Raw genomic sequence first — 13,358 nt, 5'->3', positions numbered from 1 at the left:
ACAAAGGGCCCAATCCTGTCAACACTCTGTATGTGAGTAGATGTACTCATGTGCATAACTATTCCAGTTACGTTAGCAGTAGGGTTTTTTCTATATTTTTTAAATATTTTTCCATCACAGTACTTGAAATCCAGTATAAAAGTAATCATTAACAGCTCATGCATGGCAACACGGTTGCTGCCTCCACAAAAGAGACTGTAGTGAATAGCCAAGTAGGAGCTGAATCCTGAAGCTGAACAAATACTTGTGAATATTTAAAACAATGACTGTCACCAATATAATCAAGCTGGCCAAACCTAACAATTATTGTGTACATCCAAACAGATGCTATTTTAACATACAAATTGCAGTAAAATAAATAAATATGTTGTAAGTATATTTGAATGGTGATAGTTATGATTACATGGATTTTATGCTTGGGGACAAATAATGGTTGAGTTTAGTCAAAGCATGTTGCTTTATAGTGACCTCTGTTTTTGAACATCACTTTCACTTGTGAGTTAATGCCATGTTCAAAATTGAGTTTTGATCTTCTGCGTAGATTACGTTTAGAATTTGAGATTCTGAAGCACCCACCACTGTGCAGTGATTGAAACCAGTATGATACAAAGAGCTTTTAAGGTACATAAGAAGTATCAGCCAAGTACAGAGTGCTCTTCTATTGGCTTTCTTACATTCTGTTCGTGCTCTGAATGTTTTTTTCTTCATTAAACAATAAAGCTAGAAGAGCCAAGTAGAACAGGGCAGTCTGCTTTGAAGTGTTTTGGCATTACTTGGTGCAGTAATTGTGTTTTTAATATTGAAGTGAAATTTAAAAAGTAATAGTTTACTAATAAATCTAAAAAAATACCATTAGCTAACATTCTGTATACACAGAAAGAAAATTGTTGCTAAGTGCTATTATGCATTACTGAGTAGAGAATTCAACAATATAGAAAGCTGAGGACAAAAGATAAAAAGAGCTGAATTGTCAGCTGTTTTCAGATGTATTGGTCATATTTTACCTCTTGGGGTAGGAAAGTTACTTCAGACATTGAGTAACATCTTGACTATCAGTTTTATGAATTTTAAGTAACTTCCATTAAAAAAAAACAAGCTTACATTTACTCTTCTTTAGAATCAGAGAGAAGGTACATAATGGTTTGCAGTGAGCTGATGCTTTCATTTCTATGGATGAGCTCTAAGGGCTTATCTTCGAAAGTTAGAATCTTAAAGTAATTGTGAAAGACATCCCTTTGAAGATAGCTCTACCACAAAATAAAGTAATTCCTTAAATTCGTGTCTGCCCTAATCCATGTTCATATTTTTGTAAATTTCAGGCTGATTGGGATTACTTAAACTAAAATAAAAAGTAATAAAAAGGTGCAGTTGTAACACTTGATTCTAGAACAAATCCAGGCCTTTTAGGGATATCAGAGGAGTTTATGTTGTGATTGAGATCTTCCCCAATAGTATGGGGCAAAGAGAAGTGTATATCAAAGCTCTTTACCCCTATTAAAAAAGTAGATTGTGGAATAAAAGTGTAGTGCTGACACATTCTTCAGGACCAAATGTTATCTTTTCTGTCTGAATCAGAAATTTTTACTGTTAACATCCACAGTGAGTAAAACTTGCTTACAGTGAAAAGAATTTGTGGGTTTTCCTGTTTTGTGTTCCATTTGATATTTCACTTGAGATTGAAAGCCTTCTTGCACTTTGATAACTTAATAGCTAGTCACATGAATTTATAACTTGAATCAGTAGACACTGTACAGATTCTTTCAGAAAATTCTGATTTGCTTTTGACCATGCTTTGTGAAAGAAACTGAAGTAGCTTTGAATGGTAACAGATTAGACCCCTTATAAACAAATAACCTTCTTCTTGTTTTTTGGTAAACATAGACGTGTTTTTGAATTGGGCATCATGTTGTAAACTTAATAAACTGATACCAGGCATGTATACTAAATTAGAAATCTAATAGTGTGTCTCCTCTGCAGGAAAGGGTGTCCTGTTTAACAAGCTAGTTCAGATATTTACTGGAATTATATTTTAAGTAAAGCAACAAAGGATAGCAATCTAGGCAAGATTTCAATTGAGAGAAACTGCTATCAGCTGTGTGCTTGTATTTCAAGACTGGCTTTCATGAGAGGTGCTCAGAGGAAAGAGAATCTGAAAATGCCAGTGCTGACTTGTCTGACTGGCATCAGTGTCTCACCAGTGTGCCACGCTAGCTGATAACATTTCAAACAATGGCAGTTGGGCACCTAAGTCCTTTGGGAGCCTCTGAAAATCCCAGCCTTCTCGTCCATCATATTGAAGTAAATGATATAGCTAAAGCTGCAGCCTTTAAAATAGCCTTTAAAATAACTGTTTCCTTCACTTATATTCACCTCACCCAGGTGTTACTTGGTTTGTATTTTAATCTTAACTAGTTGGTCAGTGCAACCCATCCTAATCTAACATTTTATACCCATTTATCACTTCCGTGTATTACTACACCAGGTGCTGGACAGGGAAGAATTGGGCCCACTCTGCTCAGTTATTCCTGCACCGCAGCTTAGTGCAGTGGCCTTCACGATACAGAGTTGAAGTGAAATACGTTAGTTTATTTAAAAAGTTTGCAAAGGCAATAGAAAAATACTGACTTTTCTATTCTGTTTATAAAGTAAAGTGACAGCCTTTCAGATAGCAATAAAGTTGTGCACCAGGTTGGGGAAGAAATGCTCCCTTCCCCAGAAGTAGTCTTGTTGTTGGAACCTGGAAGAAGTGGGCAGCTTTTATGAGAGGATTTTAAGTGAGTTATAGGAACTCTGCAAACGTAGGGGTTACTCGTGAACAATAATTTAATCCAACTGTCAAGTAATGTTGGCTTTGTGTAATATTAAATTAAATACTGAAAACAAGCAATCTGCTGAACTCAGCCACAGAGCTGTTAGTCTGTAAGATAAATGTTTAACCTATAGGTTAAAAAACCCGTTGGGAATATTTAAAAGATTGCTTCACTGAAGTTTTCAACTGATTTGCTATAATTCACTCATCATATACATTTGTAATTAGGGATGCTTAAAGGTAAATTTTTGAAATTATATGGACCGGGGTAGTTCCTCTCAAACTTGATCTTTGAGTTTGAAGTAGACTTGATAGCTATCAACTAGGGGCTATTTATGATTCAGATAATGGTATCCATAGACTTAAATCCCCTTTGAAGTCTCTTGTCATTACAACCATCCACATTCTAAATCCTTAAGAAATTTTTGTTAGGATGGAGGAATTACAGTGCATGCTAGGGTTTATAATGGAAACGGTGACTGAACTCTAACTACAGACGTGCCATTATAATATTGCTAGGGGAGATTTTGTGTACTGGTGATGAAAGTAATTATATAGGCTACTGGACAAAATCCAAATTAGAAGTCTAGCAGTTTTCTAAGAGCTACATCTGTATGCCTCTTGCAGTTCAGGGTGACAGGTGGTATTTGACATTTGCCTCCACATTTTATGCATTTACTAGTACACATCTTACATTTAACTGCTAATATCTACTATCTAAATTGGCAAAATCTCCAAGAAAAGGAATATTTTTCTCTTTGATTTGTTGAGCAGATTTTGGGGAGGGAGGTTGGCAAGTGATTCTATTGGTGTACTTGAGAAACCTGATCATAGATTAAATAATTCTTGTTCACTTGGAATTTCATATTTTGAATGAAGTCATTCTTTGAGGGGAAAGTGGTGCATGGGGGGGGAAGGTCCAGAGTAACAAGGGTCAGTGGATGGGTGTGTTTATATAGAGTATATTTCTCTAGTAAGCTTGTACATACTTGCAATTGTGTGTTCATAGAACTGTGCAATGGGAAAATCTTATTCTTGTGCTAAAACTTTAGTGCTGTAAAATATTGAATTTCTGTTGCAGAAAAGTGGATTGATTTTTAATATACCTAATCTGTTAAACATGGAAGAAAAACATAGCACTTCAGTAAGTAGCTGCTTTAAGAGACACAGACTCAAAGCAGGCTATGTTATAACCATAACAAGAAGGCGGGATACAGAGAAACAAACACTAAAAGGAAGAAGCTATGAGCTAGGTAGGGAAGGAGAGGTTGTAACAATGCAGATACGAGAGTATTGGACACAATGGGAAGGAATGAGAGAATCGACTGTAAACTAGAAAGACTTAGTGATGTCAAGCCCATAGAGGAATTAAATTTCTTTTGTGGTTGGTGTATGATTTCCTATCAAGCATGATAAATCTGCCATGCCCCACTGTTTCGGAGTATAACTGGAGATTTGGAGGAAAAGGGTAATCTACAGCACCTAATAGTAGACTGTCAAAAAGCCCTTTACTAGAAATATATGTGGCAAAATGAACTATCACAAGAACTAGCAGGTATATAATAGGAAGCAACTGAAGAAAGGCTCCTCATTGATCACTTGTGAAAGTCTGGTAAGCAAGTGGTTTAGATGGATAGAAATACAGGAAAGATAATTCAGTAAATATGTGAAAGGTAAAATAGTCTAATAAAGAACCTGAGACTCCCTTCCCGTGGTTGTGCCTGTGATGGTGCATATATAAGGTTATAGAGCTGATATTGAACATGATCTGTTTTTTCCATAATTATGTTTATAAAAAGCCTCTGAGGGAGTGGATTGGGTATGTCTCCTAAGGGTCCAGTGAATCTTTATAGGACTGTTGCAGTAAAACACAGCACATCACCGTCTTTTTAAAAACTTGTTCAGCTAACACTGATTTTTTTCCTACCGTGGGGAGGGAATTAATTGTGGCATGTAGTTTTACATCTGTGCCTTAGTTAACCAATGTGCAAAGCTATTTCCTGGAGGGGTTTTGAGGTTCAATATTGAATCTCCTTGGATGCAAGATTGTTAGAAGGGCAACATATTTATTTCATAAAGTTTGCCTTTGAAATTGGTGCAGAATTTTGAGAGAAACATATTTACCCTCAACTTTCAATTGAGTTAATGGGGAGGATATTTGGGACACATTGCACATGTCCCCAGTAATTGAAAAGGAAGCATAGTCTTCCCTCCTTCTTTCCAGTCTCCCTATCAAAGTGATAGTGGGTGAGGCAGCCACAGCTTTGCTCTTTACACTAAAAACAGAAAATATTCTGGCCCTGGGCCAGTCTCTTCCTCTACCCTATGTTGTTCTCCACCTTCCTGCCATGCAGTGGTTACTCCTGCCTTAAGTTTTCAGTAACTTCTGCAGGCTGCTCAACCCGTGCTTATAGAGCAGAAGAGACCACTCTGATCATCTAGTCTGACCTCCTGAATAACACAGGCCAGAGAATTTCCCCAAAAACAATTCTGAGAGCACATTTTTTAGGAAAACATTCCGTCCTGATTTAAAAATTGCCAACTTGCTCACTGTAACCCTTCATAAATTGTTCCAGAGGCTAATTACTTTCACTTGGAAATTCACACCATAGTTCAAGTCGTCATTTGTGTAGCTTGATGGGGAGGTGGACAGCTCACTCGTGTGAACTCCCCTTCCACAAAAGGGTGGATTTTGAAAATTTAGTTGGGCTACCATTTTCAGTGGTAGGTTGGTCCACACTCCAGCTGGAATGTTTGTTTGTACCATAGCTGGCCCTAGTCAAGATGAGCCCTGTACAACGGAGTCACATACGTACACATAGTAAGACGGTTTCTGTCCTTGAGAGAGTCTAAATAAAGGAAAAATAGAGTTGAAGTGACTTATCTGGAATCACATAATCAGTGGCAGAGCCAGGAATAGAACCAGGTCTCTTGACTCCCAGTGAGTGGGAAGTTCACTAGATCACATGGCCTTGCAGTAGTGTATGACCTAAAGAGAGGGCTGGACATGGCCTTTGCATATGTATACGTTGTTAATGTTGCATACAGTTGAGGAAATTAACTGCTAGTTGATTTAGAGTATTTACATGGCTGCTAATGACAGATTTGTGTAACCATGTTCTATTGGTTGCAGGCACATCATGCAACAAAGTTCTAAAAGTCCTTATTAGCTTTGAAATTGATGATTTAATAGCCCCAGGTTGTGCATTGTTAAAATTAAAAAGTGCACTTTTATTTCTAGATAGGTAATTGGAGGATAATGGGATATTCTGTCCTGCTTGGAATTGTCTGTTACTAGACTTGCTCCAGAAGCATGTATGGAAGGTAAACTAACTATTTTAACACTCTTCTTGTTTTAGGGACGATTGGATTTTTTGCCTGCTTCTGGTTTGTTAGTAAGATTTACAGTGTTGTGAAAGTGGACTGAAGAATTTCAAAGTGTCTTTGGAACATATCTCCCTTGCTGTGATATATTTTTACCATGTATTGAGAAACCTACTGCATAATTATTTTAAAATGTAAAAGCTGAACCTCAGCCTATATGGCAAAAAATACAAGTTTTATGGATGGAAATAGTAGCATTGGAAAACATGTACACCAGTCATATTGTTCCTGAAAATGTTAATCCATTCTAATCATTTTTTAAAAATACCACATACAAAGTTTGACTTAAAACAAATGAATGATGCAATGAAACCAGTTTATTTTTTCTTTTAAAAATAGTGCATTATATAGTTTTCCAGCTGAGGTTTCTTGTCATTTTTGTTACTTTTCTTTTTACTCTTACCATCAAAGCATAGGACCGTCCAGTAAATACTATGTAAAAATGTGAAACTTTTTTAACTTAAAACTGATTGTACATAGTATTGTGCACCTTCTTTACAGCTTGTTTATCATCATACAAAGGAACATGCATTTAGTGTAACGTAGAATTTTGTTAAGGATATCAACACTGTTTTTCTTCAAATAAAACTGCACAACTCTGGCTGACTTGTCCATTTTCTTGTCAAGTACGTCACCACTCTTAAGCACAAGTTTCATTCATTTACTTTGTCAAATGGGCTGCCAAAGGGATAATTCTCAAAGGCACAAACCCTTAGTTCTGGGCTGTACTGCTAGTTATGGAGTGTTCGAATGTAGGGAACAATTGCAAGTGGAGCCTAACTGCTGCTTTGGATTATAGGATGAGAGGCATTCCCTCTCCTAACCAGATCCACTCCAGGGCTTTATAGGGTATTACCAACTCCTCCGACTGTATCTGGAAGTGAACAGGAAATCATTGCAGAGACAAGCTCTGTTACGTTCATGCTGGTCACACTTGAAGAACAAGAGGATGTTGAGTGAAATTAAAGGAAATCTTTTTTTCACACAAGGTATGATCAAACTGGAACTCGTTGCCAGAGGAAGCTGTTGAGGCTAAGAATTTAACAAGATTCAAAATGTCATAAACAGTTTAAGGCCAGAAGGGATCACCAGATCATCCAGTGTGACCACCGATATAGTGTGATTGGATTTTTACATGGTTATCAAGAATATCCAGCGTTGTTACCATTAACACACATTTTGGAAGGGGTATTAAACATTGTGATTCAAGGCTTAAACAGACATCTAACTATTAGTGATCAGGATGAGACTGATGTATGAGGCAGATTATCCCTCATGTACCTACTGCAGCGTCTCGTGCTCTGAAACATCTGGGAGGCAGGGTACTTAACTAGATGGACATTGGATTTGATTCAGTATGGCAATTCCTATGTTCCACTACTTCCATTTTATCTAGGTTGGAATCACAGCCAGCTTGCTTTCATACAGATCCCCCATTGCTTGTCGGCCATTAGGAGTATAATGGGACTATGATCTTCCCTCTCCCGCCTGCAAAAAAAAAAAAAAAAAAAAAAAAAAGCGCTGAGGATCACAGGCATGCTGATGACATTGCAGTCCAAGACATCTTTTCCCCTTGTGGATTCATGTGTCAATAGTGAACAAGGGTGACTGATGGATCTCACATGTGGAGGTGTTTGGAGTTCTATCAGGCATGCCAAGCAGTTGTCCATGGTTAGGTTGAAACCTCTCAAAGAAACAAATCCACTGAAGGCTCATTCTCTTCATTCCTGCCAGATTCCATAGGTGAATGACCAACAATGCCTTGTGGCCAATGGTACTGAAAGACCTAATGAAATCAGGTATGATTAAGTCTGATGGAATCCTTAAAAGGGTTACTCTGGACTTTAATACTTTTATAACTGTGTTCTAATATTTAATAAACTAGTTTTCCATTTATAAACTTAACGGTATCATGGTCTTGTCTGAGGAGTTTCCTTAAAAGAAAATAACTCTACAACTTCTAAAAGTTTTTCATGTTTAAAAAGTTTGAGAATGGCATGAATTAAACTTCTATTTCCTGAGACGTACGGAGAAGCTAGCAAATGTGTGTGGGTGCAAATATTAGTTTTAAAATAAAATCGACCATTGGTCAAGCAGAGCAGAGGTGTGTCTGAGTATATGTTAGGCAGCATGAGCATGGGATAGTAAATTCAATACAGAAAGCCTGTCTTCCAGCCAGCTAAGGATAAGCTGGGGGTTCATACAACTTTTTCAGGGGCTCCTTTTTGGCCGATATTCTGCTCTGTAGTAATCCTGTTCCTGCAGAAGTCCAAAGGTCTTCAGTTTTAGCTCAGATAACTCTCTTCCTGCAGAGTTTATAATTTTTACAGGTCCAGAGAGGAGCATGGGTGTAACATTCTCACGGAGTTTATAAGCAGCTCTGGCTCCATAATACCATTGTACAGTCCCACCAAATTTGTTTTTCAAAACGATGCTAGAATGGCCCCTAATCAGAAACTTGCAGAATATGGAGACAAGTAGAATAAATTACTTTATTGTCACATTTTGGAGGGGAAAGGGGGAATTAAACAACTTTATAATTTTTTCTCCATGATAATCCACCCATTTTCTGTACCCAGTTACGACTCCTAATGGGAACACTACAAATAAGCAGTACACTACTCTAAGTACTTGATCAAGGGAAACTTGCTATAAAAATACTGTTGCTTTGCTAGGCAGTTAACACATCTTTTTGTGCACTTCATGTGTGATCCTGCTTGCCATGTGGCCTCTTAAGAGTCAAGGGGTCTTATTTTTCAGCATTGCTGAGCACTTGGACCTCCCAATGCCTCCATCTAGGGATCTGGAATCAGGCCATGTGTACATCCAGAAACCCTAGCAGTGGTGTTCAATGTATTCATCCTCATGTTGAAACTGATGCCATTCAACAAAAGACACTTCCTATGATAAATGTCATACTTCAAGAGTTTCATTGAACTATAAAAATCAGGAAATGTCAGCTGAAATCGCTTCTGCATCTTAGGGAATTTGGGGTTAAAACTGGCATAATGTCCCAGCAGGATTTGGTTGCCAGATTAATAACTTAATTTCTGTAAGCAGGCATTGTCTAAAATAAACTTTTAGTTACTGACTTTGCTTAACCACCAGAAATTTTAAAAATAGGATGTGGGGTGAGTAAGGTCTCTACAAAACTCGCAAGTGACACGGCCCAGGTTCTAAAGTTTTAAAATAGGTTCGTCTAAAATACAATTATCTCTTTTTATAAAAGCTTCACAAGGACTTTTAGCATGTACATAGCAGCCAGATTCATTGGAAGTTTTATTAACTAATTAAACAGTCTGATAAATGTGATTAAATGAATATGACTCCAAAGGACAGTTTCAATTCTGCTTTCAAATTTCCAAGGTAGAAATATGTTTTCCCTCCCAATCTGTGGATGTTTTGCTGACAGAATTGTTGTATTAGGACAGTGAGATTACAATAAACTGAAACATGAGATGGAGCTGTCTCCTCAATGGGGAGAAAAGGATCTGGAATCAAGATGGGAATTAATACAGTTCTAAAACTTAGTATTAATACAGTTAATAAATTTTTTTTTTTACTAAATACTAGTATACTAAAAATTACTATTAATTTAACACCCAACAACCCCCACTCCCTGCTTTGAATGGACAACTTGAGTATGACTCTGATCTCAAGCTATCCTCATCATCTTTTAGAAGGTCGTCTTCATTTAAAAACAGGGCAATCAAGATGTGATATTTCTAAATTTTATTTTTTTTTAAACGTAACTGCTCTTTGGAAAGAATTTGATGGCAGCTTTTGTGCTCAATGAAGAGCGCAAATACATTTTTTGGCTTTACTTAATCTCTTAAAAAAAAGACACGTAAGTATTTGTGTTTAATTTAGACTTGATGCAAAGTGGTCCGCTCAGCCCACTATTTTAAAAGTTAACAGGTACAGAATGGGCTGTGGTAGTGTAAGCAGAGTCAGGATGAGCTGTACCCTGATATCTGGTGGTGAATTATGGCGAGTGTGAAAAAGAATTTCAGAAGCTGATCGTGTTTGCATAGGCACACCCACCCCGCCTGGCATAGCCCACAGCAGCCTAAAATGGTTACTGTCACAGCTGTGAATTTCTTTGTTATTGGGGCAGGAAGAATAAAGTGGTGTCACCCTCATTAAGTAAATGAGGAACTATGAAACTTTTTTATGATAAAGGGTTTCACCATCAACTAAATAACACTTGCTAGACAGGGGACATGGGTTCCAAAACCCAGTGAATGGAGAGAGGCTGGGGATAGGTAGCTGTACCTTGTGAAGTGGGCTCCTTGTGTGAGCCAGCAGCACCAATTGCACCTACTCCTTTCTCCACTGTTGAATATCAGAGCTGATTTTTGATTCCCTTAAGAATCTAGATACAGGTTACCGAGTTGAACTCACTTTGGGCTAATGGTGCACCAGCACTGGAGCTCCCATACTATAAGTGAAATCACTAAGAGCTGAAGTCACTAAAGAGCTAAAATTACTGAGCTGAGAGCACTGAGTACTGTGCTAACTAGTGGAGGAGCCTGAAGCTCTACTGCGGAGCAGAGCAGCTGGCAGAGCAGATTGGCGCAGTTTGTGGGGACATAGAGCGAGCGGAGCCAAGCAGTTTGTGGGGATGGCTGGAGCGGATCACAGGATGGCTGGTGGAGCAGAGCAGCTGGCAAAGCGGAGCGGAGCAGTTTGTGAGGACGGCTGTTGGAGCAGAGTGGAGTGGCTGGTAGAGCGGAGCAGTTCGTGGAGAAGGCGGAAGCAGAACCCCACGGAGAGGCAGGGCAGTTGGCCCCGGACCACGTAAGGTGCCCCTTTCTACTCAGGCTGGGTGGGGGGAAACCTCTGCAGATAGACTCTTGAACTCGGGGGCTGCACTGACCAGGGACAGAGACTTTTGGGTTGTGGGACTTTTGGGACTGTGAGTGATCTTTGGGTTGCTGGACTCTAAGGACATTTGGGTTATTGGACTTTGGAGTCTTGGGGTGATTTGGGGATTGCTGGACTCAAGAGCCCAGGGAAAAGGACACAGCCCAATTTCCTAGGGTGGGTCTTTGCTCATGGTTTGGTCTATGAACTAGTTGAGGTGTTTTCCCAATTTAATGCTTATTGTTTATCTCATGTTATTAAATATTTTCTGCTACACTGAGACTCTGTGCTTGCGAGAGGGGAAGTATTGCCTCTTCAAGGCGCCCAGGAGTGTATGTAAGATTTTTCCAGGTCACTGGGTGGGGGCTCGAGCTGGTTTCGCATTACGTTGTAGGGAAGGGACCCCTATGTATTGAACCCGGCTCTTGCTGCTATCAATTCGGCCTGGCAGAAGGGTTACAGTAGCATAGCATAAGTGATTTCATCTTCATTCTTTTTACTGGATGATGCTGAATGTGTGGGTCTGATCCCATCTCCTAGCAGGTGCTCTTGTGTATGTAGCCGTAGATGTAGGGGTAGAGGTAGCACAGGCAGAGGAACGGGAGAAGCACCACTGAGCTAAGCCACCAGCCCTGGCCACATGTGCAGCAAGCTGGAGAGCGTCATGCATAGCAGGTGCAAGGCCATGATCATGAAGCCCACCCTATTGGCTTTGCAATGGTGAGGGCTGGGTTGCAGGTGACTGGTCCCAGGGTTCAAACACTGGGTCATCAGCACATTCCCAGAGCACCATCCCATAGCAGCCCAGCATGATAGCCAGTGGCCTGAAGAAGGAGGGAGAGATGCTGAGATCCATGTAGGAGGCACTGGAGGTTCACTCCATGGTGCACAGGGAGTTGTGCCAATTGAAGGTGGCTGATGCCAAGCAGCCAGGTTAGCAGGATGAGGGCACTGCTCCTGCTAGGGATCATCCTGGCTGTGTAGGAGAGGTGGGTGGATGATGACCAGGTACTAGTGTTGCCTATTTTGGTTGGACGTATTCCTGGAGGTTTCATCACATAACGTCTTTAATTAAAAGATTAATCTTTTAATTCCTGGAGACACCAGGAAAATGCCCCAGGGTTGGCAACCCTACCAGGTACTGATCCACTGACACTATGGCAATGGTTTTGACCCCAGGGAAGGAGAAGAGGTCAGGAGGGCCAGCAGGACTGTGCACAGGTGGAGGAGACAGAGCTCAGGCAGTGAGCTGGCCACCTGCCAGGGTATGACCAGTGCACTCTGCAGTAGGTTGGCTGCCAGCAGGTTGAGGATAAGCAGTTGGTCACCTGGAGCAGGGGGGCTTGCATTGGAAAACCAGCAGAATGCTGCATTGCCAAGTAGGGATAGGCAGAGCAGGGTGAGCCTGGCCAGGTGGAGCAGTGTGCCTGGGCCAGGCAGGGGCTTGGTGCAATTACTGGGCAGACTGGCACCAGGAGACTGACCTCGCGCTGCCTAATGGAGGCCTGTGCAGGCAGGCTTGGGTGCCAGGAGCTGGCTACATCCTGCAGATCCAGTTTGTTAGCATTTGCAATTGAGGCTTGTCTGGGTCTACTCCCCACTCCCCTCCTCCCAAGGCAGCCAACAGCACCATGGTCACCCTTGCTGCCTGTCTCCCCCACGGGCAGTGCTGTAGGTAAAGGCCTGTATGGGGAATGTGGAGATGAGTTTGCCTAACTGAGCTGCATTCTGCAGTGCCTGGGCGGCGCTGCTGTGCTCTGCAGTGCCCCTGTGCTGGGACAGTGACACTGGTGTGAGGGGGCTGTTGGCCCCTTACCGAAAGGCAATGGGGTGTTTTTTGGTTGGCCCTCTCCCAATACCTGGAGAAAGGGGAAGGGTTGCAGAGGAGTCAGGGTCCTGAGCCTGCCAGTCCCTGGGGCCAGAGGGGAGAGGCCAGCATTCCAAGCCAGCCAGATTGACAGGGCAGGCAGGCCAATGAGGGAGTCAGGAGCCCCGTGAGCCCGTTCTCCGTGGGAGCTGGGGCTGCCAGGGCAGAGCGGTGCTGAGGGCGTGCAGGGGCTGGATTAGCGGCCGGGAGCTGGGATGGTGAAGGTGCGCCAGGGCCCAGCTTCAGTGCGAGCCGTGGGCCTAGCACTGGAATAGCGGGTGCCGGCTGTGCCACACAAGTAACACTGGGGGGGGGGGGGCAGCGCAGGGAGATGTCGCCAGACTCAGGGGAGGGGTGACCCTGAGGGAGGGAGGGGGCGGCGATGCTAAGGAGAAGGTCTAAGGGCAGAGCAGTATCTGAGTCCTGGTATCA

The 13,358-nt window shown here is 41.3% G+C and overlaps 1 protein-coding gene across 1 annotated transcript in view; it reads left to right on the top strand.

Moving 5' to 3' along the window:
- Positions 1–6,794, top strand: part of LOC115658042 (transmembrane 9 superfamily member 2-like) — a 39,235-nt gene extending 32,441 nt beyond the window's left edge. The window contains exon 17 of the mRNA XM_030576506.1: positions 6,169–6,794. Coding sequence (XP_030432366.1) covers positions 6,169–6,236 — 68 coding nt within the window. The 3' untranslated portion in view covers positions 6,237–6,794. The remainder of the gene's footprint in view (positions 1–6,168) is intronic.
- The last annotated feature ends 6,564 nt before the right edge of the window (positions 6,795–13,358 follow it).

The sequence above is a fragment of the Gopherus evgoodei genome, chromosome 9 (genome assembly GCF_007399415.2).
Source record: "Gopherus evgoodei ecotype Sinaloan lineage chromosome 9, rGopEvg1_v1.p, whole genome shotgun sequence".
Lineage (NCBI taxonomy): Eukaryota > Metazoa > Chordata > Testudines > Testudinidae > Gopherus > Gopherus evgoodei.
Note: the sequence above shows the minus strand (reverse complement) of the source record. Positions and strands in the feature narration are given on the sequence as shown.